This window comes from Microtus ochrogaster, chromosome 19 (genome assembly GCF_000317375.1).
Source record: "Microtus ochrogaster isolate Prairie Vole_2 chromosome 19, MicOch1.0, whole genome shotgun sequence".
Classification (NCBI taxonomy): Eukaryota; Metazoa; Chordata; class Mammalia; order Rodentia; family Cricetidae; genus Microtus; species Microtus ochrogaster.
The window spans coordinates 9,320,185-9,347,028 of record NC_022021.1 but is presented as its reverse complement, the minus strand read 5'-3'; the positions used below and the strand labels follow the sequence as shown (position 1 = coordinate 9,347,028).

The window sequence follows — 26,844 nt, the reverse complement described above, 5'->3', positions numbered from 1 at the left end:
CACTAATTATGTAATTATCCATAACATTAAATCAGTTCCACCTGATTTGGTCTATCACAGATTTCCTGAAACATTCATTTGTTTATTACTTTTTAAAAGAACACTAAACTACCAATCATATGTAAAAGCTCCAACGTGGGAAGTAGATAAAGTTCCTTCAAAAAAAAAAAAACTGGTTTTGGTCTTAATAGCGGGTGACTGAAATTTGTCTTAATATGCCGTGTCACTGCTACAAACCGCAGACCCGCAGACTCCACGACTGCATTCTCACTGAATTATCCACCATTTGATAAAATGCCTGGTACAGGGTCGGAACCCTACAGGGAATATTGTCAGAACGACCAACCATAGCTGAAACGCCATTGTCTTTAAAACCTTCTTTCCAGTGTAAAATTCATTCAGGATTACTTCCTGAGAAAGTACTATGAAGTAAGCTACGTGTCCTGGACTTCTGGAGTGGGTTCTTGTGGCCGGGAATTAGAACCCTGAACACAGGGCTTCCACTCAACTGTTCTCCAGCACTTGTGAGCAGTCCTAATCCCCAGCTGCTGGCCCACACCAGCAACAGCCACAAACCATCCAGAAGATTCAGCAGACACCTTCTGAAAAGCAAGAGGTTAAGAAGACAAGGACAGGAGCAGAAGAAAACATGTGGATCACAGAGCCATCTGGTTCTCTCCGTCCACATATTCAGTTACTGCTTGTCTCTCCAGAAACCCCCCAAATCTATGAGAATCATGTCCCATTCGCCCATTAACTGAAAAGTAGGCCCAGCAAATTTCAAACTGGTCAGAACAATCACTCCTGACCTCCTTCATTCTTTCTCCATCAATCTCTTCTCTGCTTAACTGCAATCCATTTATACCACCCTTTATATTTAACCCTGTTTTCTTTAATGGTCTGTTCCTCTGAATCTCACCATGCCCTGCTTTATAGGAATCCAATCTAATAATAGAGTAGCCACAACCTACTACCCCTCAATAGAAAAATTTCACACCAATCCTCCCAAAACCTCTGACTGCTTCTTAAACCAACCAAAGATCAAATTCAATCTTCATGCACCCCTCTGCCACCCCCACACACAATTCTTTTCCTTGGATGAGAGTCCCTCTTGCCAACCAATACCACCATAGGTATATATACCACTCCCAAAGCCATTCCAAGAATTCAGGAAGGAAGAGTATGATTTGAAAAGTATTTTTGGTAGTTGATGTTTCTCTTCAAGAATGCCCAGGATACACTACACACCTTAGTGTCACTAGAGAGCCAGGAATGGATAAAGGCTATACAAGACAAAGTAGACAAAAGGACGGACGATTCACCCACAGCCAGACCATGCTGCTCGAGTCCCATCACAGGTTTCTAAGTCGCACGGACTAGTGAGGCTGCTGGTTATCAAATTGTACAGCTATGGGTTCTTCCGCTGCACTTACATAATAGCCCACAATCCCACATTACTACCTCCATCGTATTGATGACTCTTGACTTTGAGTCTCATAATCAACCATTCATCTTCCCCTTCTAGATTACCTTGATTTATATGGGTTTGTCTTCAATACTCCATAAAGGCCATGGCTTAAAGAAAATGTTCCAGCTATTACCATAGCATAATTCAATGACCTGTTAGAAAGATGAATAAGAATTCATTTCTCCCAGTGTCTTGCAGACAAGAAGAGTTAATTTCATGAAGAAAGGTTTGGTCAATATGGTCCAATGCTATAATAGGGTCAAAGAAGATGAACACTAGAATTGGTAAGTCCAAGATTACCAGTAGCAAGGGAGGCCATTTCCATCTCTTGATTTTAATGTAAAGCGTAGCACACCACGCCCGTCTGCACTCTATGCGCTACCATACAGTTCATGAACCGGGCAAGGGCCTGAATATTGAAACACACAAAGACTCAAAGAGAGAGACACAAGTCATTCTTGATGCCAGAATGCCCCAAGAATTCCCCCTTTATTGTGTCCAGGGGCAGTTTATATAGGGATAACCATGCCCCAGCCAAATGCACCAGAAACCCTCCTCCTGAGGGTCTTATGCTCAGAACAGCTGCAAGCTGTCTCAAAGCAGAGGAAAACAAGTTGTTTACAAGAAATTCAGGATCTGGGGGTTCACAGCTCCCAACAGTAAGGTAAAAGAAAGAGTTGAGGTTGGGATTAATGATAACAAAGAGAAAGGGTGGTATATACAAGTGGTATACTTGTATAGTCTGTTAGTGAGGAGCAAGTCAGGCTTGTAGACAGGGCCAGCAGTAGAAATAGGAGTCGTGGCATAAAGGCTAGGGGCCAAGATTGGGCTTGGGTACTGCAGGTGCTGACAAAAGGACCTAGATCAGGACGAATAGATTACTTTCCTCGTCTTCTGCCACAAAAATCTGAAAGAAACTGCTATGGGGGGAAGGTTTTCCTCTTGCTCACAGTTCCACAGTGTGGAGCACAGTAGGGAAGGTGGCCGCTCAGGGACCCAGGGAGGCAGCGGAGGCTCCCACGCTGTGACACAGGAGGAGGCAGAAAAGGCGGAAACCAATGTGGATAACCATGAAAAGCCTACATTTAATATCTGTAGGTATCAGAAAACAGTACCTCAGCTGAGACACAAACTCTCAAAACCTGAGTCGATGGAGGACATTCCACACCCAGAACAGCAGGAGAAGTAAAAGTTGACTGGATATACAAAACATGGTCTTAGTTGAAAACAAGGACTTTGTGAGCAGAGGTTTCCGGAATGTGAGATCAGCCTTTTTAGCAGTTGAACTCGGCAGTGAGGCACATCAGAAGACAATATAAACAAATGTAAGGCAGGGCAGACAGGGGCGTGTCCACACGCAGTGATTGGGGAAGGACACACTCCTGTCCAAAGCACAAACTGTCACTTTCGGGTCATCACTACTGGCTTCCCCTCAGAACAGGCAGTCAAGCAACTAAACACAATCTTCCGACCCACTGCTCACAGACACATTTCCAGGCATCGTCCAGGAGTTGGCTACTACTGCCAGCCGGACACCCACTTCCCTTCCCTCCGCAGTCCACTGTAGAGCTAGACAAACTTGATCACTATGTGGAAGCTCTGCTCAGGTCAGCAGGACAACATGCTCATCTCAATCTTATCTCAAATACCTCCTGCGTTATTTAGCAAACCCTGACTTTAAAGAAACATTGCAGGAGCCAAGAACATGGTCGAATACCCTTTATCCATTTATGCAATCCAAAATAATATCCCATGGGATATTTTTAAATTAACTTTGTCAGTTTAACTAAGGATGAAAATTAATTTCAAATCAATAAATAAATTTTTAAATTCAAGTATTTTAGATTTATATGCAATTTATTATAAGATAAAATCTCATTGTAATACATTCTAAGCAATGTCTTTTTCTCCACTCCAAATACTTCTATTGTGTTAAAAACAAAATCAAAGAGGAAGAACTGCTAAGACATGGTTTCACTTTTATTTGTTTTATTTTGATAATAAAATCAGGATATCCTGCTCAGAAATTCTACATGAAAGACTCAAGAAATTTGAAACCCCTGACCCATAAATGCCCTTTTAAAGGACAGCATGGGAGACTTGTCAACCTCACTAACTGGATGGATGACATAACTAGAGTAACTAAATTCAAACAAGGTACTAGCGTCCTCCTGTAGAAGCAGCTGGCTTCCACATTACATTGAGTATAAGTACCCCACTACTGGGTTATTTGTTGATGGGAACTAAGTCCATGGCCCGGTGCATGTTAAAAGCATGTTACACACCCAAGTATATCCCTTATCCTGTTGTCAATTTTTTTTGTGCACAAAATTCAGCTTAGTACTCTTTAAAGTACACACTGACTCCAGAAATAGACGGACCTCACAACAGACTGACACACAAAGGAAATCTTCTCAGCCACCTCACGATGAGGGAAAATACAATGGCTATACTGCTGTAGTGTCTTTACAAAGGTTTTTTTTTTTTTTACTAGCTTGATAAATAGAAAGATAATTAGTTTTCTCTATGGATTTATTCAACATTCAATTTGATTTCTCTCAAAATATAAATTCCCTCCAAGTTTTGCCAAAGGCAACAGAATGCACAGCATTTTCAAGGTAAAAGTAGTCCTCAGAAGCTATTTAGGTTAGAGTCTCACTAACTGAATATATTATCTGAATTTTCTCTAGTGCTGTAACGCAGGTACCAAGGGCCTAGACATGAAGGAACACAGAAGAATGATGGAAAGTACTCTGCCTCTGAAATCCATCTGTTTCATAGGAGAGCACTAACCTACAGTAAGACCTCTGAGCCATATTTTATGAACAGCTCAAATGGTTTCCCTCCCATGCCTGCATGTGTGTTTCCAATGAACTCTAGGAGGCACATACAAACACTCTGCCATGCGCTACTAAGAAGCAGTCTGTTGCCACAAACTACAATGTATCTAAAGACTGCTGCAGTTCAAATCCTCATCAGACATGACAAACATCACGCTATGGTATATGCTACACCTTAAATGAATCAGTGGAGCTGGAGAGAGGGCTAGTGTCTAGTGAAGAGCACTTTCTGCTCTGGCAGAGAACCCAGCTTCCATTCCCAGTTTCCAGGGGGCAGCTCACAACTGTCTACAACTCCAGTTCCAGAGGATCAGATGCCCTCTTCTGACTTCTGCAGACACCAGGCACACATGTGGTGCAAAGAAATACATGCAGACACAACACCCATACACAAAAAACAAAATTTAAAAGATAAAGTCAGGATTTATCTTGTCTTTGATCTTTCAGTGTCTTAAGAAGAATCACAAAGGTAGGGCGGACGTTAGCTGCACTGATAGGTATTTCCTTTAGAAACAATCCACTTTTACCAAGTCTGCTGGTGCACACCTGTGATCTCAGAACTTGTTAGGCTGAGCAGGACTCCATATTGAAGGACAGCTTGGGCTACACAGTGAGTTCAAGGCCAGACTGGGCTATAAAATCTCCAAAACACATAAATAAATAAGTTGAGAAAGAAAGGACAATTTTTAAAATCCATTCATTTAGAAACACTCGGTTTGTCAAATAAGTCAATAAATAACACTACTATAAAGCATGTTTCCATTTGTCTGTACCTACAGACATTAAACATAAACTTTCTGATATTTCAATGCTGCTTCAATAATTACATTTTCAATTACTAGGGCTAATCAGGTTATTACCACTCGCAATTATCATCATATCTATACTACAGTCTAAAAATAGCAATTGCTTTACAGAGAAATTGTTACCATTTACTTGAGAACTGTGCTTGTCATATGTTCCATTATAATAATAATATCCTAACATATGAGTCTATTTTGAACACACAAAATAGAACTCATCCGAGAAGCCACTTACTAAAACCCTGTGGGCAAGTGAGCACATGCAAAGCCCAGCTTTCTCAGATCATCATTCTCTGAACGTGTTCTTGGTCACTAAGATCATCTCCTGGCACTGGTTCTTAGATGCATGCTTCGGGAAATTTATGGTAGGTTGTTTTTGTTGAAGGCCTCACTCTCTATAATATTCTACCGGTACTGGTTCACCTCAGCTGCTGAACCATAAGGCCCTAGGACAAAAATCTGTTTTTTTTTTCTCTCTAGTAACATACTATTGCTCCCTTTATGGCTCTGTCATTTTCATAGTTGTAAAAAAGAATGTAATCTGAAGGTGCAACCTGAGGCTCTAAAGTAACGAGGGTAGAAACCGAATAAATAAAATATATTCAGTGCCCATCTCCAATGCCTCTCCAGAAGAAATGGAAAACTCCAAATACAATGATATAAAAGTTATTGACCAATATAAAGTAAATATCATGAGCATTTGAAATACAGTAATCAAAGGGCAAAACATAAGCTGTCTTTATTTCAAGAAAAGGATTCAAAAATTACCTAAAGAAGAAATTAAGAGACAAAAAAGTGCAAAGCAATGCACTACAGAAGTACAAGGAAAGACTTTGAGATAATGCCCGTGTAAGTGTTCATTAATAATTTCCCTCCTAATAACTACCAATGTTGATACTCCGTGTTTATCTCATTATTGAATCCTACTGAGTGGGCCAATACTAAGTGTAATAGAAATCCTATACCTTGTTCCTCCAACCTTGTATTTTCAGTCTCTTTGAGACAGCAAGCTGATTTAGAATTTCACAGAGGATTTACCAAGTTTAGTAGTTATTTTTCCAACAGCACATACATATCAATCATAAAAATTAGTAATGATCTTTGGGTTATTTTATGACTTAAAAGTTCTTAATGAACTAAAAGTTAACAATATCTTTCATCAAAAATAGTTACTTAATTGGAACATAGAGTGGGTAAGGACAAATTCATCAGAAATAAGGATGTTTCTTTACAAAATCCTACTCCTTTGTCAGCTAATTCAAAATGTTAATTTTTTTGGAAGAAGCTTAAACACATGGGTAAACAATTCTTTCCCCTAAAGTCCTGGGTTCTTAAATGAAAATCTCAGTACAAGGTGTGGGATGCCTTCCTATTAGTTATTGGTCAGGCCTCAGAAGTCCCCCAAACAACCCAGGTCATTGTCGTTAGTTTTGTAATATTTATGTTTGTACCCGAGGATGAGTGATGCTCTCAGCCCACAGGAGACAGTGTGGAGGCTCGAAACTGGCCAAAGCACTAAGAATAACTGACGTAAATGGAGACTCATGGAACACCATGAAAGAGGGTGAGGGGAGGATGTAAGAGCCATAGGAAGAGAAGGATGCTGGGAAATGCTGTTCTCTTGACATGTCTTGACTGTTCACTCGGGAACTCACAGCAGCTATGGCTAAGTGAACATGAGCTGCCCAAGCCAACAGGATCAGCCAACCTTCTAGAGGTCATCACTGACTGGACTCAGTGGGTAAAAAAGAAAAGACAGGAAGGTGGCAGAGGGATGGTGAGAGTCATCAGGTGGGAAAGGGGAACTGCAGGGGGATAGAATTGAGATATCTAATAAACATAAATGTATGAATTTGTCAAATAATGTATAAAAGATATTCTAAAAAACAAATGAGTAAAATGTTTAGGAAAGAAAACTTACCTAGTTGGAATATACAATTTGTGTTCCCACTTCTATCTCAAACTATCACCTAATTTACCTAAATTATTTTGATAAGATTTTTTCAGTGTAAGTCTATAATCAACAAAGCAGAGTTGTTAATAATTCTTTCACTATTGCAAAATGATCATATCTCATTTTTACCATAAATAGTCTTCAGTCCAATATGAAAATTCATGAATTGATAACGGGAAGTATAAGTACCAACATGCATTTGTGAAAACAGTGTCATATAAGACATGATGTCCCCGGGGCAGTTCTCACTATGCTAGCCCCCTTAGACAATCCTCTTCCTACATGGAGGCTCGTAGGTCACTACTGCGGGCCTGCGGAAGGGCTACTGGAAAAGACATGCTCTCACTTGCAACTTTGCAATTTTAGAAATTCAGCAAGTGAATCCCAGCAATGATTCAATAAGTGTCTCATCTACTGACAGCTTCCAGGACTCCTGCTTTACAACACTAGCACAGAAGATGCTATTGAACTCACTGTGGGTTATCATCTATTTCATTTTAACTATCACTTTAAATTATAGTCAGAAAACAACAGTCAAAAAGATAGCAATCATGACTTTCAATAAAGACTTCACTTTTCATCTTATTTCACATAAAATTTTGTATTTGAGTATGAGGGGTTGGGATAAGAGAGAACAGATGTGCCATAGTGCATAGGGAAAAGAGAATATCTTATAGGAGTCAGTTCTTTCTCCCACTAGGTACGTTCTGGAGATGGGATCAAGTTGTTAGTTTTGGCCATGAGTGCACTGATCTGTTACTGAGTTGTCTTGCCAGTTCAGTTTTGATTTTTAAAATCCATTGTAGATAATGTCATGTCATAGGCATATAAGTCTAAATATACAATTAGAATTGATGGTCTATGATAGTACAGAAAAAGGAATTTATTTCCTATATTACACAACGTAGATCTCTAAAAAATTCTCAGCTATTAGCAGAGGTATCTTTTTGACATTTTAAAATAGAAATTTAATATGAGCCAAGAGTGGTGGCTCACATCTATAATCTCAGCGCTTGGGAGGCTAAAGAAGAAAAACTTGGTAAAGATCTTCTCCCAGTCAGTAGGTTTCCTTTTTGTCTTGGTGACAGTGTCCTTTGCTTTACAGAAGCTTCTCAGTTTTAGTAGGTCCCATTTATTCAATGTTGCCCTTAAAGTCAGTGCTGTTGGGGTTACACATAGGAAGCGATCTCCTGTGCCCATCTGTTGTAGGGTACTTCCCACTTTCTCTTCTATTAGGTTCAATGTGTTCTGACTGATAGTGAGGTCTTTAATCCATTTGGACTTGAGTTTTGTGTATGGTGATAGATATGAGTCTATTTTCATTCTTCTACAGGTTGACATCCAGTTATGCCAGCACCATTTGTTGAAGATGCTTTCTTTCTTCCATTGTATACTTTTGGCTCCTTTATCAAAGATGAGGTGTTCATAGGTTTGTGGGTTAAAATTCGGGTCTTCTATACGATTCCATTGGTCGACTTCTCTGTTTTTATGCCAGTACCACACTGTTTTCATCACTGAAGCTCTGTAATAGAGTTTGAAGTCAGGGATGGTAATGCCTCCAGACAATCCTTTATTGTATAGGATTGTTTTGGCTATCCTGGGTTTTTTGTTCTTCCATATAAAGTTGATTATTGTCCTCTCAAGATCTGTGAAGAATTTTGATGGGACCTTGATGGGGATTGCATTGAATCTATAAATTGCCTTTGGTAGAATTGCCATTTTTACTATGTTGATCCTCCCAATCCAAGAGCAAGGGAGGTCCTTCCATTTCCTATAGCAATACTGACAAATATCTTGCATATCATCATAGAACCTTCATCTGCTGATGGATGGAGATAGAGACAGAGACCCACACTGGAGCACTGGACTGAGCTCTCAAGGTCCCAATGAGGAGCAGAAGGAGGGAGAACATGAGCAAAGAAGTCGGGACCACGAGGGGTGCACCCACCCATTGAGACAGTGGAGCTGATCTATTGGGAGCTCACCAAGGCCAGCTGGACTGTGACGGAAAAAGCATGGGATAAAACCGGACTCTCTAAACATGGCGAACAATGAGGGCTGATGAGAAGCCAAGGACAATGGCACGGGGTTTTGATCCTACTTAATGTGCTGGCTTTGTGGGAGCCTAGCCAGTTTGGATGTTCACCTTCCTAAACATGGACGGAGGGGGCAGGACCTAGGACTTACCACAGGGCAGGGAACCCTGACTGCCCATTGGACTGGAGAGGGAGGGGGAGAGGAGTGGGGAGAGGGGAGAAGGGTGGGAGGAGGGGGGAAGGGTGGGAGGAGGGGGAGGGAAATGGGAGGCTGGGAGGAGGTGGAAACTTGTTTTTTTTTTTCCTTTTCTCAATAAAAAAAAACTTACATGAATTCAAGAACAGGTTAGAACACTAGTGAGCTTAATGCCAGCTTGAACTATACAGTCAATACATAGTTTATGTTTTGTTTCTAGACTGGGTCTAACTGTCTATAAACAAAGTCTAATTTATGCATAAACTATGGATTGGCCATCCAGTTCTAAGTGAAACTTAGAAAGCTCTAGATCAGTCTTCTACATAGTAAGTGTATCTTCCTGAACTGTTTGAAGAAAAGGAGTTACTGATGCTTTTAATAAAATCTCAATCATTCAATTTTACCAACAAAGACCAGGGAGCCAGATGCTGGGGTGAAAACTTGCAGAGAAAAGCACTTAACTGACCTTCCTCCTCCACCATCATCCCAGCAACCTTGTCCCTTCTACCAACTCAATCAAGTCCTCTCTGACTTCATGTTCCTCCCTCCACTTCCTGTGCATCTCTCTCTCCATCCTTCTGACTCCTTCTATATTTTTTAATAGTCCTGTGTTCACTTCCTGTCAAATGGTTGCTTGCTCCACCTCTAGACCTATGGTTGACTTAATTTAATCCTGTTTACAGTATTCAAGCAAAAAGCTCTTGGATTAAAGGTGTGTTCTACAGCTGAGCTAGACCACAACTAGAAACAGGTTTCTCCAGTAAATAATGAAATCTTGGGGTTCACAGTGTGATCAAGTATCCTGAAACAAATTATAAACTGATCATCTAAGAAACATTGCAGTCCTAAGATAGAGGTTGTTTGAACTCCATGAAACATTTTCTCAAACCATTCACATAGAACTCCACACCTCCATCACCTTTTGAAAATGGAAAGGTGGAGAGCCATGTCTGCTTCACCAGCTCCTAGTTCTGCATATTCATCAGTTTCACTGTGAGCAAAGCTACACACAGACTTGTCTAGAAGAGCTGTCAGACTCCAAAACTAGTCTCACCCTCAGAAACAAACAAAATGTACTCTCCCTTCTGCAAGAAAGCCTTCAGATATCTGAAAACAACTAACCAAGGTTGGTTTTCTGGTCTACTACCACATCCCCAAGACTGCCCAACATTCTTGATCATAATGTTCTCGAGCACCCCGACTGCTGCAGCATGCTCCCAGTCAGATGAACTCAATAACTTACTCTTTAAGTCTATTATTGATGAATGAATGGTTTATACTCATTACCAATGTTTTACAAATGTAATAATTGATCTAGAACAATGGTTCTCAAACATTTTGATCTCAGGAGTTATTTACACCTTTAAAATTCATTGATGCTGCCAATAAGTTTTTGTTTGAAATTTTATTTATGTATACTTGCTATGTTAAAAATTAAATTCCAAATATTTACTTAATTTAAATATATTTAAAATATTTCTGTGAAAGCATACTTTCCCAAAAAAATAAGTAAGAAAGATGGCCTTGTTTCATATTTTAACAATTTTTAAGTGCCTGAGATAGTAAAGATAACTGGATTCTTCTCTCTACTTTAAAATTTTTTATTAATTAAATTTGCTCTTCAACAAGTTCACGTGTGTACATAATTCACACTGGCCATCTCAGCTCCCATGTTTTCCCATCTCCCTGCTACTCCTGTCTACCTGCCCCCACTGCGTTACAAATCTCTCACATTCATGACTATTCATTTTGTTTTGATCCACTGATTTTAACAGGGTCATCTATGTGATGATGGATTTGGATCTTGTACATTTGCATATAATATGCTGCACTATCACAGATCATGCATCACAAGCAGCATGTCCACAACAGTATAAAAACAGTTTTCACTACACAGATCTTCATAAGGTCTCTGGAACCCAAGCATTCCTAAGGATGTATATGAGTCACCTATGCATTGGTCAATGTACCCGAAGTTCTAATCAATTTCCCAGCATAATGTGCTTTTAATTATCTTGAGCTTGAAGACAACTAAAACTACAACTTTCAGAAAACCTCCCCTCTTCATGTAAATACAAGTCTTACACGTAGATTAGTATCCCTAAGTATCCATGGGGGACAGTTTCAAGTGCCCCAATAAATGGCAAAATCTGCTGATACTCAGGTGCTTCCTATCCTCCCATACTTTTAAAATCATCTCAATATTGCTTGTAATAGCTAATAGAACACAAATGTTATAGAAATTGCTAATATACTGGTTATCTAGAGAATAGCAACAAGAAAATAGTCTGTATATGTTCAATATAGACTGTTTTCTTTTTCCAACATTTATGCTTCTCCAACATGGAATTCACAGATGTCGTGGACAGACCCTTTCCTCTATGTTCTATTTGGTTGACTTCATGTCACTCCTTACTAGGGATGTTGCTGACACCCTCCCAGGTCCTCTTTAAGGCTAGTCCACCCATCTCTGCTCAGAGGCTGTGACTGTTGGCTAATAACTTGTAGTAGACCCCTTCTTTGGAGAATTACTCAGGAGACTGGAGCTACCAACCTGAGGATTTGGCTAATAAATGACTAACCAATGATAATTCGAGTACAAAAAGCCATCCCAGTGACCACAGCGGGACTAATTCTTTGATATGATTTGAAATGAAGAGCTGAGATAAAGTTTGTCTCGAGTTTCCTTCTCCTGCACGGCTTTTATTCTTGCTCTGCCATGCTTCCCCTATTCCTTTTCTCTTAAGAGCACTCCCACCATAAATCATTTGAAGAGAAATTCTTCTCTTAAATTCTGCTTCTAGCAAACCTAAAGCGCCTTTCATTGCATCAAGATTGTTGCAATACTGACTGACCCACTGGATGAGCTGGCCACCTCTGCAGTCTCAGATGCGCTAAGCATGCTAGAGGAGTGTAGGAGTTCTCACTGTGTGGTCCTGACCCAGCACCATCAGTCCCCTCTCGGAGCTTATTAGAAGTGCAAACTTTAGACCTATTGAATCGAAAATTGTAGGAGTGGGCTCAGCAATTCATTTGAACAAATTGTTTGTTACACGATAATTTGTTTTTAGCAAGCCCACAGGTGATGCTGGTGACTACTAAAATAGTATCCACTACTTTTCCAGTAGTTAAGAGCATGAGTTTAAGTCAAATTTAATCACATCTTTGTCTTTGTCCCTGGGGAAGCTTCTTAACCACTGTTGTCTCTGTGCTTACGTGTACACTGACAGGAATCTATGTGTCTGGATCATGAGATAAAATGAAGTTACATACACAAGGCACTCAAGGCAGCGCCAGCACTGAAGTTAGCTCCTGTCTTCCCTCTGTGCATCGCTGTTCTCATCCACTTGGCTCACATCATGTTTAAATCCGTCATTACTATACTGCCACAGAGGCTTGTGACGATTATACGATAATACAGAACTAATGCGGGAAATTAGTACATATTAGAAAACCAATAAATGGTCACTGCAAGTATTTCTTCATGAGGATTAAAATCTTAGTGCATAGACAGTAATACTGACACAAATGTTTGTTTAAATGAAATTTGTTAAAGTCACTAATAGAAATATTGATTGGGGCTAAACAAATAAAAGTATTAACACCACAGAAACTCTTCCTTCTGGCTTGGAATCCACTCATTCACGTATCTGCATTCCTTTGGCATGGCTGTTCAGCTATCTACAGGCACAATTAGCTACTAACAGCAAAAACAAAAAAAAATTATTCTAGCCATTTGACTGTCATGGTTTTAGGGTTAACAGAGTATATTTTGCTTAAGTCTGTATTTTCTAATGCTCAGACCACGTGCCTGGGCTCTCTTCCTCTGCACACAGACTGTAGGCATCTTTTGATGACTGATGTTTGATAATGTTGTTTTATACACTTTTTAAAAGATCATTAATCATCATAATTTTCATGACTGATATCCCATTCTGAAAGCATAGTTATAACTAAGTTTGGTGATTTTTCACAAACGAACATTATATACTCCCCATGTTCTTCTATCATGAGCATAATCAATCCTTATCACAAAATTTGTTTAAATACTGAAATTCAAAAATTGTTATATATGAACAGTCCACTGCATTTTAAGAGAAACAATATATTCCCCATCTAATTACAATCTACCCTAAGTATGTATTTAAATTGTCATAATATTTTCTACTCCATCACAAATGTAAGCATGCTATTAAGATGAAATATTAATTCTGAGATATCTAAAAATGAAAAATAGCAAACTGAACATTATCATACCCATAATCATACCATTGAATAAATAGAAATTGTGCATAAATCTTGATGAAGAAAGAAAAAAGTAATATAAAAAAGAATACAATGCAGTATAGTACTTATCAAGGGAAGTGTGACAGTGCACACAACCCTTGAGATGTCCTAAATACTGCTACTTTCTGGTCACATCCAGTCATCGCTAAACAACACTGAGAGATACTGGTGGCTAACTGTGGCTGAAGAAATGGTGACTTGCAACCTGGAGATTCTTCCCAACCTTTGAAATCATGACAGAATACAAAGGAAGTGTTACATGTTCACCTTTTTATTTTCCCATTCACTACCTGCTCTTTATTATATGGCTAGGAAATATTTTGTTAGGATTAATAATAGCACTTTTGCATACTGTATCCAAAAAAAGAACAAATATTTGAGGTAAGAAAACAGGTTTACACAAGGTCACACTGCTAGAACATGACTAAAAAATATTACAAAATACAACTTTCAAATATAGTAGTGTTTTCTTCTAGTTAAGGTTCACATTAGGCAGTCCAGCTTACTATGAGTTACCAAACAATAGAAAACAAAACACTAGTATTGACTGGCAAGCAACAGACTGAGCACCAGACTCCATCTGACTCCTACAAACATAGACTATTGAAACCTTACTGAAGTTTCTCTTTTCAGACATTTGTAACTTTCCTATGTAAACTGGTTATCAAAAAAAAAAAAAAATACTGCTATTCTATCCAAAGTAAAACCCTTTAGAATTCAATCAATTCAAAGTAGCTTATCTTATTGCTAAGCTTATATCAACATACAGAAGTAATTGATTCTGGTGGGACCAGAATGAAAAGTCTAATTAGATTACAGATATTTATCATGTAACCCTATATGGATGGGTCACAGTCTACATGAGCAGTTTGACTTCAGAAACCGTGAATACAAAACAATGGGGTATGAAAGCGAAATAGAGGAACCACACTGCTTAGGAAACCCTGAAGAGAAGGGTAGAATAGAAAAAAAACTTCTTTAAAAATCTAATTAAGAAAATCTTGACTAGAAGGAAATTAATATCTAGGCTATACACATACAATACATATATACATACACACATACATACATGCATATAGTATCTTTTTATTTTGTGTTTTTTATTTGTTCCTGTGTTTGTTTGCTTGCTTGTTTAAAACAAGGTCTTGTATAGTTCTGACTGTCTCCAAACTTGCTATGTAGCTCAAGAGGGCCCTGGACTCCTGATTCTTCTGTCTCCACATCTCAAATTACAGGCATACACTGCCATGCCCAGTTTAGAATCTTTCAATTACTCATTCAGCTGGAGACTGGCAAAGAAATCAAGAGATGCAATAACTCACAGAACTGCTCTGTCAACTTTAAAAGCATTCTCTTATTTGGGAATTGGAAAACGTGACACCTACAAGAAAGGAAGCTTATGTAGATGGATGGTGACTCCACATTGAACTGCTGGATCAAATAAACAAATAAGAGTCCCCAGGACTTCCAAGAAGAAAGAATTGTGGGTTTCATTCTTTAAAGAGATAAAAAATTAATAATATTTAAAATCATAATAGTCAACAGCTAATTCAAATGATAGTAGATGTACTTGAATTGAATTGTTTAGGCTATAACAACTGTCCATGTTCCATTTAACATTTAATTCTTATTCTATTGATTACACAGAAGATCTTCTTAGTAACTGCATCCATTGCACAGGTACCTTAATTAACCAATCCATTACCATCACACATTATGATGGCTTCTGTTTGCTTCCAATCATAAATGGCAGTGTGACACACATGCCTCCTGAAAACTTTTGCACGTATTTCCGGTTAGTCTTTGAGCACTCTCTGCAGTGTATTCTGATGCAAAGGTACCACATCAGACCAGGGGGTTTGCTAAACAGAAGGAGGGGGATAGAACATAATGACATGAGCACAGTAAAGCGCCACCGCAGAATGTGGTGCAAGGCCATGGCTACTCCTCAGGGAAGTCCTCCCAGCACTCTTCCGTGTTGAGACGTACTGGGCAATGCTAGCAAAGGAAAAAAGTGCAGAAATCGGTAGGAGGCTAAACTTCTCCATTCAGTAGGGATTACTCATAGCATGGACACGACTTTAAACTCTGTCAAATCAATGCCAGAAAGTGTCAGTTCTCTTGTACTGCCAAACCACTTTCTAGTGCCTTCACCACCCCTGCCAACTTGTTAGACAAAAACTAGTAATTTGCCTTTTTAATCATCATTTCTATGTTAACTTTTTAAGCTAATCTATAATGAATTGAGGAAGCTGCCTAATGTGTTTGGCTTCAGGATTGGTGTTGGCTATTGAGCCATGAAGCAGTAACAAGATTCAAGCAACTTCCATGCAGTTCTTAACACTGCTGCACACACAATCAATAAGGATGCCTTGTGATCAAACGCTCCTGGAGAGCGCTGTACACAGGCAGCAATGGGCAAGCAAGGCGTAACTACCAAATTGACCCAGTTTCACAGATTCTGAGCACCTCTTCCTCTGCACACAAAGAAGAGCATCTCCACTAAGAAAACGCCTTCAGGGGCTAAAGTGCTTTCTGAGCACACATGAGGACCTGAGTTCAGAGCAGCCGTGCGAAAGCTGCGTGTGGTGGCGTGCACCTGTAATCGCAGCAGTAGAGGGATGAAAAGAGGAGACCCTGGTTCACACTGGTCAGCTAGGCTTGCTGAACTGGTGAGCTCCAGGTTCAGTAGAGACCCTGCCTGAAAAATATAAGGTGAAGTGCAATAGAGAAACACACCATATGGACCTAGCCTCCATATGCATGCAGGTACATGTATGCAAGCATACATATATTATACACATGATCTCATATATAGACAGGGACAAGTATATACAGATAGAAGCATGCACACCATACCAAAAGGAACATGTACACACAGACTGACAGGAACATACCTTAATAGGCACAGACAGAAATGGATATACAACACACAAGCGTACAGAGAACACACACACACAAAGACATGTACACAAGTATCTCCTCACTCTTTACTAAAATGCTCAAAATTTAAACAATTTTATTTCTTTGTGCTAAAGCAATTAGGTCCCCATCAATCATCTTCCATCTGTTAAAATTCAAGTGCTTCCTGAAGTAAGAATATATAATTATGTTGTAGCCATCAAATGGAATGCCAAGCAGTCACCAAGAAAACTAAGGATTCTGCATTTACTAACATGGAAATGCCCATGATATTCTTCTTTGGTACCAAAATACATGTATAGGAGAAACCTAAGGAAAATAGAAACTATTTTCAAAAATACCATACTGCGTACCTATCTGAAGGTGTATCGGAGAATTCTTTCACTTTATATATTTCCCTGTTGTTCATTTTTCAGAATGGACAGGCACAACCTTTCTTAGGAATAAGAAGCATAGTGCCAGGTGGTGATGGTACATACCTTTAATCCCAGCACTCAGGAGGCAGTGGCAGGTAGATCTCTATAAGTTTGAGACCGGCCTGGTCTACAGAGTGAGTTTTAGGACAGCCATGGCTACATAGAGAAACCCTGTGAAAGAAAAAAAAAAAAGAAGGAAAGGAAAGAAAGGAAAGGAAAGAAGCATACTAAGGCTATTTGCATTTTGACTTAAAAAAAACCTGAAAATATGTAGAAAGTCACAAAGAACTCAGCACTTCAATGACATTTATTTTTGTAAATTTCTGAAGTTAGCCAAAGTATCTAAAGAATGAGACTCAGGTTCTACAAAGTTCCCAAAGGCTAGAAAGACAGTCAATGGTAGATTGTACTCAGAGACAGGTCTGTATAAGGAGAGATGACATCATGAAAATCAAGGCAAGAGATGTTGTGTGTCCTCAAGTCCAAGGAAAAGTGTGACGAGTCACCAGAACTGCAAGGACCCACAGTGGACACCACCACTCTTGTTTCCACTGAGGTCAAGAAAACTGCCCCTCAGAAATGACGTGCGCACATCTACCACCAAGAGTCCCAGGACCCAAGGGCTATTCGTTTTTTAAAATACAAACATACATAAAACAGATTGGAAGTTTTAAATTTATACTTCATGAAGACTGCAAAGGAGACCACGGCGCACTACACTACTCACCTCTGTTGGAAGACACGCGTGTACACTGGCAGGTGTTCCCAGATGTGATGCCGTCGTCCCATTTTTTATTTGAAACTGTGTTTTGCACATGTAGCCATCAGAACATTCCTGCATTGCACCAACAAAAATACATTAAAAATGACAATTAATTTAAGAATTGGTCACTTGAAGAACTACCATTTCCCTTAAGTTCTAAGCCATGCAAAGAGAAACTTGACACACTGAATGAGCTGAGGTACCAAGGGTAAGAAGACTAGCCCAATGCACACTGCCTATCACTCGGTAAACGTCAATCTTGCTTCCCAGCGTCCTGTTCAGGGATGTGCCTCTTCTACTCTGCTCCCTTTACTAACCCACAACACCAAGGTCAGACACAAAACTTCAGGATGGTGAACACTTGAAGACTCGCTTAACCTCACAGACAAGGACCGTGTCATGAGGAAGATTGTGCATTGAGAGATTTGAGGGTTCACAGCAAGGTTGGAAATGAGCAGGGCCTTCTGCTGTCTCTTCAGCGAGAGAGATGTCACAGAGAGATTCCTGAACAGTGCCTGCCTGAGCTCTCTGAGGAACCTGCATTTTCCATTTCCTTAAGGCGGCTGCCACATTCCATGCACTATAATTTGAGAAAGTTTTGTCTTGCACTGCACTGTTCCCCTTAGCATAGTGGTTCTTGTTCTGTCTTCAGGAGACAAAGTCCTTTTCTATAGAACTGCTCTTTAGAGAGCTGAAAATACCCAGGTTGTTTTAACATATGGATTACAAGAAGGCATTCTCAATCACCCACTGCTTGGTTTCTTCTTTTGAAAGGCTTTTCTCTCTCTCTGTGTGTGTGTGTGTGTGTGTGTGTGTGTGTGTGTGTGTGTGTGTGTCCGTCCGTCCGTAGAGGCCAGAAGAGCAAGCTGGGTTCCTTAGAGCTGGAGTTACGTGAGCTCCTGATGACTGATCCAAGCCCCCAACCTCATGATTAGCAATAAGTACTCCTAACCACATGCTCTCAGGCCACCCATGAGTGTTCTCGGGACCAGAAGCATTACCGTGATCACTTCAGCACCAGACATGTAGAGTCTGCAACCCAGCACCAGGCCCTAGAGGCTATATGTTCAGGATCCCCAGGAAGGGGCTACATATTTGGAGATACTGGGGCAGTGTACATTAAAAGCCTTTACTCAAGGGAATTGCAAGCTCAGTGCATTGGCATTAATGCTTGCCCCTAGCTGCATATGAGACTCCATCCCAGAGTTCTAAATGCTATGGCGGGGGTCTCACCTGAGACCAATTAAGCCAGAACCCACATCACCACAGCTTCTATTTCCTTGCCAGGGTTAGGAACCACTTGAGCACCTGATGAACTCAGAACATCAAGGAAGTAATTGACAGCTGCCTAGGAAGAAAGAGGCAACTCAAGACCTTGATGAAGCCCAAAGCTCAGCCCAACCTTTCCAAATGCAGAAACCAGCACCACTGCTGCTCACTGTGACAGTTTCACCCACGCTGAGACAGTAAGTGGTCTTTGCTACCCTAGACCCTGTTTCCCAGCCCTGGCCTAGTCTTCTGTAGTCTCCATGAATCTCTTAGAACTCTCCTAACTACATCTGTTATCTAGAACCCCTGTTACCCATCTGCCGTAAAGCAGTTACTGTACTTTACCTCTTACTAACCATCTGCCGTAAAATAGTTGCTAAACTTTACTGTCACTACAGAAGAGAAACGAACAGGATAAGTCCAGGTGCAGTAACTCAAATACCACAAATAAAAACCCCAAACACTTCTTCATAGCCAAACTTTTTTACTTTTTCAAACAGAATGCCCATCACGAATTTATAACAAGACTCACAAATGTGCAAGATTAAAACAGAAGTAAATATGTCTTCTAAAATATAACAAAAGGCTGGGGATGTAGCTCAGCTGGGAGTGCTTGCATAGCATACACAAAGGCCTGGGTTCCTTCCCAGCATTGGGTAAAGGTATAATCCAAGAAACTGGGATGTGAACATAGGAATATCAGAAGTTCAAGGCTATCCCCAACTACATCCTCAGCTAGTATGAGAACAGTCTGGGCTACAAGAGACCCTGCTTCAAAAAAAAAAAAAAAGTGGGGGTGGGGAGTAAGGAAAGAAAGAAAAAGTCAAAATCCAGAGGATCGGAGCAAACCGTGACAGAGGTCTAGAGAGAGGGCTCAGTGGTTTGGAGCATTTACTGCTCTATCAGAAGACTGGATTTGGATCCTAGCACCCCTATCAGGCAGCTCACCAATACTCAAAGCGTTCAATACCCCTTTCTGGCCTCCATGCCCCCCACATGTAAACATACACTGCATGAATACAGAAAAACTAAATTATAAAATATATCTTTAAAATAAGAAAGAGAATGTATGCTGCATAGAATAAAAAGCCAAAGGACAAATATAAAAATGAAAAAAACCTTGACACAAAAAAAGCACTAATTTCCTCAATCTACACGCAGCTTTAAATTCCTCAAAATGCAACTGTCACAACAAACCAATAAAAAAAGACTAACAGCCCAAGGAAAATGAGCAAAGGATGGGTGGCAATGTACATAGATAGGAAGACATAGAGATAGACCACCAAAAAAGAAATGCATGTGGATCAAAAGATGCTCAGTGTTACATATGGAAAATGCAACTGTAGAATTATGTGGTAATTTTTTGAATGATCTGATTGGCAAAGATCAAAAAAACTACATGGTGTAACATGCAGATAAAAATGTGAATGAAACAGACAGGGACTCCACCACACATTTCTAGGGGCAGAAAAATCTAAATCAGTCTTATATCCCTAAAAATCAAGCTGGCAAAACCCACCAAATCTTAAAATGTACTTTGGGGTATGGTGGTGTACACCTTTAAATGCCAGATAAGGGACATAGGCAGGTGTATCTCTGTAAGTTCAAGACTAATCTGGTCTACATAGAGAGATCCAGGGAAGCCAGGAGCAAGGCTCTCTCAAAAATTAAAAAAGGAAAAAAGAAAAAGGTACATATACTGGAGTCAGAAATGCTACCTTCAGGAATGTATCTTACAGACACAGTCACATCTGCAGAAAGTGAAACTCATGCAATGGCACTCACCAAATTTTTGCTTTGTATGGCCTAAGATCTAGAAATACTTCAATAATTATCAATGAGAGTTGGTAATATAAATTATTACACATGCAAATAATGAAATTCTACACAACTACAAAAAACTTGCTATTATATAAGCATTGAACATTACCCAAGATAGAGCCTTAGATTTTTCTTCCAAGCATTTATTAGACATAAGTGTATATGTTATATGAGCCTTAAATATACATGTAGAAGATACCTAAAACCCTATTCTCATGGGCAAGCTCTGAAGGCGTAAGTGACAAGAAAGCACAGAAAGAACATTTCCCACATGTTTTAAAATCTATCAGTCTGTGTGCCTTTGTGTAAGTGATGCTTGCCTCAAACAACTGGCTGTCTTTTGCACATCTGCTTCCAGGCCATCGTGTTCCTACTGTACAAACAAATGTTAAAACTTTTGCAGAGAAAATATCCTGTGGGTTCTATAGAATCCCAGAGAGACCGGCAAGCTTTATGGGGTAGTGCTGATGCATTTTGGACAGAGATCTAAGAATTTCCCAACAGAACATGTTTGGACTTGCTTTCTCACAGCTGTTATAGGGTTATGCCACCCATCAAGAGAGCTAGGTTATATCTGCTAGAATCCAGCCACACAAATAATTATGGAGATTTTCTTGCTAAACTTTAATAGGTTTTTACGAATTGTCTCTTTTTTATCTAAAAACCCTCAGCCGTCCTTGAAAAAAAGCACGGCACTGGAATTTAATGCAACCATCCAGGATAACCAGCCTTAGAAACAGCCTGGCAAGGCCAACGCAGGAAGACAACTCAAGCATTAGGTCACTCCTGGAACTGATGAACAAGGCCTTCAAGGAAGGCAGAAGCCTGAGGTACAAGCCAGACCTGAGACAAGTCCCTGAAGGTAAGACCAAAATCATCAACAGCTGCCCCCATCTGGTCAGTGCAAAGAGGAACAAGAAGAAAACTTCCCAAAGAAAAGCAAAAGCAAGTGGAGGTCAACCTGGTCTACCAAGCAAGTTCCAGGACAGCCAGGGCTGCACAGAGAAAGCCTGTTTTGAGAAACCTAACAAACAAAACAGCAAAGCAAGGTTAGGCGAGCCAGATACATGACGTCAATAGTTGTTCATTTTTTAAAAAAAAAAACAAGTTTAGATGCCTGGAAAGTGCCCACTGCAGATATGAAGATCCTTTGATTTGAATATGTCAATGCGTCTCATCCCACAGGCACCCCAGTGCCCACCTAACAGCCCCGGCTTCTAGTTGCGTCACACTTTCCTAATGCATGTATGAATCTTGCCTGATTCTGATATCTCTGATAATAGTAAATACAAAGGTAAGTTATGATAGTGTGACCAGATCCAGCCAAAGTTATCCATTGGGTAGCTACTAGCCTCTGGCTCATTTTGATAAAAATTCAAGAAAACAAAAATTCAAAAGTAAAAAAAAAACCAGGGATATAATATACTTCATTTTTGAAGAAGACTGTGTATGTCTAATGAAAGTCAGACATGTAGCCTGGTCATAGAGTATTTTGAGGCCTATTAAACATGACTTAGCTGTTATATCAGGGCAGAGGGTTAAAGACACACCCTTCTATGAGAAGAATCACATATGACGCACTTGGTTCAAACATCCTCTGGTTCACCATCTGGACAATGTAACTCCCAACTGTTATTTTACCTATATGGATTATCTTTTAGAATCTCTACTCCACTGATTTATTCACTAGCTAGAAATTAAATGGCATTAAAACACTGTGACCACTGACTCTTAATTAGAGGCTCTCTGACTCACCCAGTTTAAGAAGCCTTTTGCGCATAGTGAGAAACAATGAAAATTTGTAGAATTTTGACCTGATGTAGTTACCTCTGCCCCACAATTAACTAAGTCATAGACACTGAATGAGAGGAACAAGCAGATGCCATAACAGGCTGCTTGGTCTTCTCGCAGAGATCAGGCCTCAGTTTCGGTTTCCTGAGACTGAACAGAGTTTCTGAAAGAGCCACCAACAAAGGACAATCCCCAACAACAAGGAGGAGGCCTGTACATGCAGTACCAGGGTAGGCCTAACCCTCAATCAGCAGCTCAAGGACAAGGCCTGGGATCCTTTGTCCAGGCCTGCCCAAAAATGGAAAACTATAGCCCCGACCAGTCCCTGGCTAGCCCTGGCCAATTAGAACACAATAATATGATTGCCACTTCCTTATACCAATCACATCTAAGATGACCTAACTGCCCTAGAAACTTCCCCTCTGCTGTGATTAAAAGGAGCCCACATGTCCTTCTCGGGGTCTTGCACCATCTTGTTTCTTTATGTGGCAACACCTCTGATGAAGTATTGCCATCTGTCAATCTGTTTGTGTTGATTTCATTGGTTAATAAAGAAACTGCCTTGGCCCATTTGATAGACCAGCCCTTAGGTAGGCGCAGTAAACAGAACAGAATGCTGGGAGAAAGTGAGGCAATCACCATGCCTCTCCTCTCTGGGTCAGATGTGATGAAGCTCCAGCCCAAGATGGACATACACTAGAATCTTCCTGGTAAGCCACCACCTCATGGTGCTACACAGATTATTAGATATGGGTTAAAGCAAGATATGAGAGTTAGCCAGTAAGAGACTAGAGCTAATGGGCCAAGCAGTGTTTAAATGAATACAATTTGTGTGTTGTTATTTCTGGGGCTAAGCTAGCCAGGTGGCTAGGAGCTGGGCGGCAGGGAAGTGGCCCGCAGCTCCTTCTACACACCTTAGCATGCTAGAATAATAAAAACACTCTTGCTGATTGCATATGTAGATAGTGGTCACTTGTGAGACTTCTCCAGAACTCTAACACTGAACAGAAACCAAATATCATAAAGCTTTATGATATAAACATAATAACATAATCAATGGGAGAGAATAATAGAAGGAAAGGGGCTCAAGTAGACAAAAAAAACAAAACAAACCAAAAAACAGCAGCCATAGGAGGAATCAATAGTTTACTACTACAGAACTCTATTGACAAACATAAGAATACCTATTGTGGGGGCTGGAAAGTTGGCTCAGTGGTGAGTGCTTGCTGCTCCTGCAGGGGACCCAGTACCCACACAGTGGTTCACAACTGCCTATAACTCCAGTTCCATGGGCTCAGATGTCCACTTCTGACTACTAAGGACTCCTGTATAAACATGGCACGTATATATGCACATAAGATAAAAATTTAAGAATAGCTTTGTGGGTTAAAGTGAAATTCCCCACAGAGATTCACATGTTTGAACACTTGTTCCTCAACTGGTAACACTGTTTTTGGAAGGTTGTAGATACTCTGGGAAGTAGAGCTTTGGAGGAAGTGAGTCACTGGAGGTGGGCTCTAAGGATGTAGGGCCCAGTCTCGCTGCCTATTAATGCTCTGCTTTCTGACTGCTGATGTGATGTGCTCAGCTATCTCCTTTTCCTGATGCGATGCCTTCTCCTCTGTCATGCTGAACTGTATCTTCTCGAGCTGGAAGCCAGAGTAAACCTTCTCTCCTCTAACTAGCATAGCAAAGAGGAAAATAACTAAAGTAATACCTAAGAAATTAGTTGTTATAGGGGGCTCCATTAAGGTAATTAGAATCCCCCATACAATGGAATATTATATAGACATTAGAAATAGATAGTTATGTATGCACTCACAAAGAAAGATATCTTTGTCTAGCACCCCTGAGGACCTGGGTTTAATCCTCATCCCTTCATCCTTCCAAAACCCAAAATCACAGACCAGACCTATAATCTCATCATGTGGGAAGCTAAAAAAGAAGGACCATGATTCTGAAGAAAGCCTGGGCTATATATATTGAGATATACTACATCAAAAAAATCCAAATAAACAGTCAGTTGTGTGATGTTACAAGGAAGAAGTAGATTACAGAACAATAATACCACTTATTGACACATATGTGTTGGGCCATATTGGGTCAGAGGGGGAAAAAAAGAAGATATTTTCACTTTAAATAATATGTATTAGATTCTTTACAACAACTATATATCATTTTCCTAGTAATATTTAAAAAAACCTAAAGACCCAGCCCAAGAAAGAAAAAGTAATAGTGTTTCATGTATAAACTGAAGTTTTTAGGACAGACATATAAACTGAGGACATGACCATTCCAAGCTATGGTTGAGGCAAAGGATTTTATTGTAGATTGGAGGAAAAGAACAGCCGAAGGCATCTGAAAGACTCCAGAGCAGAGAAGAAAAAGGAGTAGAACGAACATGGCTGGTATGGGAAGTCCTTCTGTATATGTGTAGCTGTTATTGGTTAATGAATAAAGAAGCTGACTTGGGCCTATAGCAGGGCAGAACAGAGCTCAGCGGGGAAAACTAAAATGAATGCTGGGAGAAATAAGGCAGAGTTGCAGAGAAGCCATGCATCCACCACCAGGGACAGATGTGCCAAAACCCTGGCCATAGGCCATGAGCCTCATGGTAAAATATAAGATAATGGAAATGGGTTAACCAAAGGGATAAGTGCTAGCAAGCAATACGCTTATGCTATTGGCTGAGCAGCATTTTAATTAATATAGTTTCTGAGTGATTACTTTGGGAGTCTGGGTGGCCGGAAATGAACAAGCAGCCTCCCCCAACAAACTGGTGTGCCAGCGTGGGGCAAGAATTTCCATGTAAAGTGTAAGAGAGTTTAAAAGAAAAAAAAGGCTTCTAGATTCACAAAAATGGTAGCTGAGGGCAGCTATTTTTCAAATAGGTTCTGTTTGCAAGGGGGGTGCAGTCTTTAAAAAACTGCATGGCTTCTTTTTTTAAAAAAAAAAAAAAGCAGCAGCTTCCTAATTTGTCAGTACAAACAGCTCTAACTCTTTCTTAGGAACTCCACTTAGGAGCATTTAAATGGGGTCTATGAGCAGAGTGCTGTGACTTGCGACACAGACCTGCTGTGTGCCTGAAAATGGGGCAAATGCACACGGCTCTCATAGCCTTCCGCCATGTTGGACTGGGTGGGGCAAGCAAGCAGGGCTGTGTTGGCTCTAGTCACACCGGCTTAGCATTCTAAAAAATAAAAGGGCGCTTCTGGTCAGAAAATAATTTCAGATACACAATAAAGGCAGATTCATACATAAAAGACCTCTAAATGATACGCAGTGTGTTTAAAGAAATGTACATAGGCTTAGGAGAAAGAAGAAAAATAGTATAGAAAGTTATAAAAAGAAGTAAATGGTTTTTAAAAAAATAAAACAAAGTCTTTAAAGAGACAGAGTAAACTTGTAGAAAAAGTAATAGAGTAAGAAAAATAAGCCATGTAAAGATAGAATATATACAGAGAGTCTAGATTATGCACAGTATTGTGTTTTCTTTGAATTTTTTGACTGCTAAGCTAAACCAACATATATACTTTAAAGGTATCTTGATTTCAAAATATGGGTCTAAGGATATGTTGCTTTGGGTAAGAGGTCCTACTTTTGTTTCCACAGAGGATGAGAACCTATGGAATTCTTCCAGACTAAAGTGTTCAATGGACCAAGACCCCCTGAAAGGTTGCCATAAACACCCCCCAAAATTACTTTGCCCAATAAAAAGCAGGAAGCAGTTTGGAGAGAACTATGCCCAAATTCCCTAAATGATTGTTTACAAATGTTTGTTTACATTTAAAAGGGGATACCCTATAGAGATTTGCATTGGTATGGATCTTGATTTATTGGTACAAATTTAAGGTCAATTTTGTTATATGTATATCTTTGCTCTTGATTAAGGATTGTGTTTGTGCAGCTCATTTAAAAATGTAATGTATAATTAAGAAATACAGGTTAATAGATAGCCATCTATAATAATCAAGTGTGTAGTCATGTTAGTTAGGTTTTTAGACATACAGAAATATTTCAGTTAAATAGGTATTCTTTAAGTCTTTGGGTGACTGTTCAGACAGCGAGATATCTCTGTCAATTCTAGAGTTTTTTAATTTAAGTTAAATTTAATTGAAGTTGTTTACAATGTGCTTCCTGTTTACTTAGGTAATAATATATCCTTCGGCAGTCTTTGATGGAGTTGAAGAACAGATAGTTATAATTACAGTTTTCCTTAGTTATGATAAAAAATAAAATAGATATAAATGTTGTAACTGTAATTCTTGCATGATACCT

The 26,844-nt window shown here is 39.7% G+C and overlaps 1 protein-coding gene across 2 annotated transcripts in view; it reads right to left on the bottom strand.

Annotated features, from left to right (window-relative positions):
- Atg10 (autophagy related 10) overlaps positions 1-26,844 on the bottom strand; it is a 299,820-nt gene that overhangs the window by 207,656 nt on the left and 65,320 nt on the right. For both annotated transcript variants that reach the window (XM_005356516.2, XM_026783817.1), the window contains exon 3: positions 17,650-17,757. In XM_005356516.2, coding sequence (XP_005356573.1) covers positions 17,650-17,757 — 108 coding nt within the window. The remainder of the gene's footprint in view (positions 1-17,649; positions 17,758-26,844) is intronic.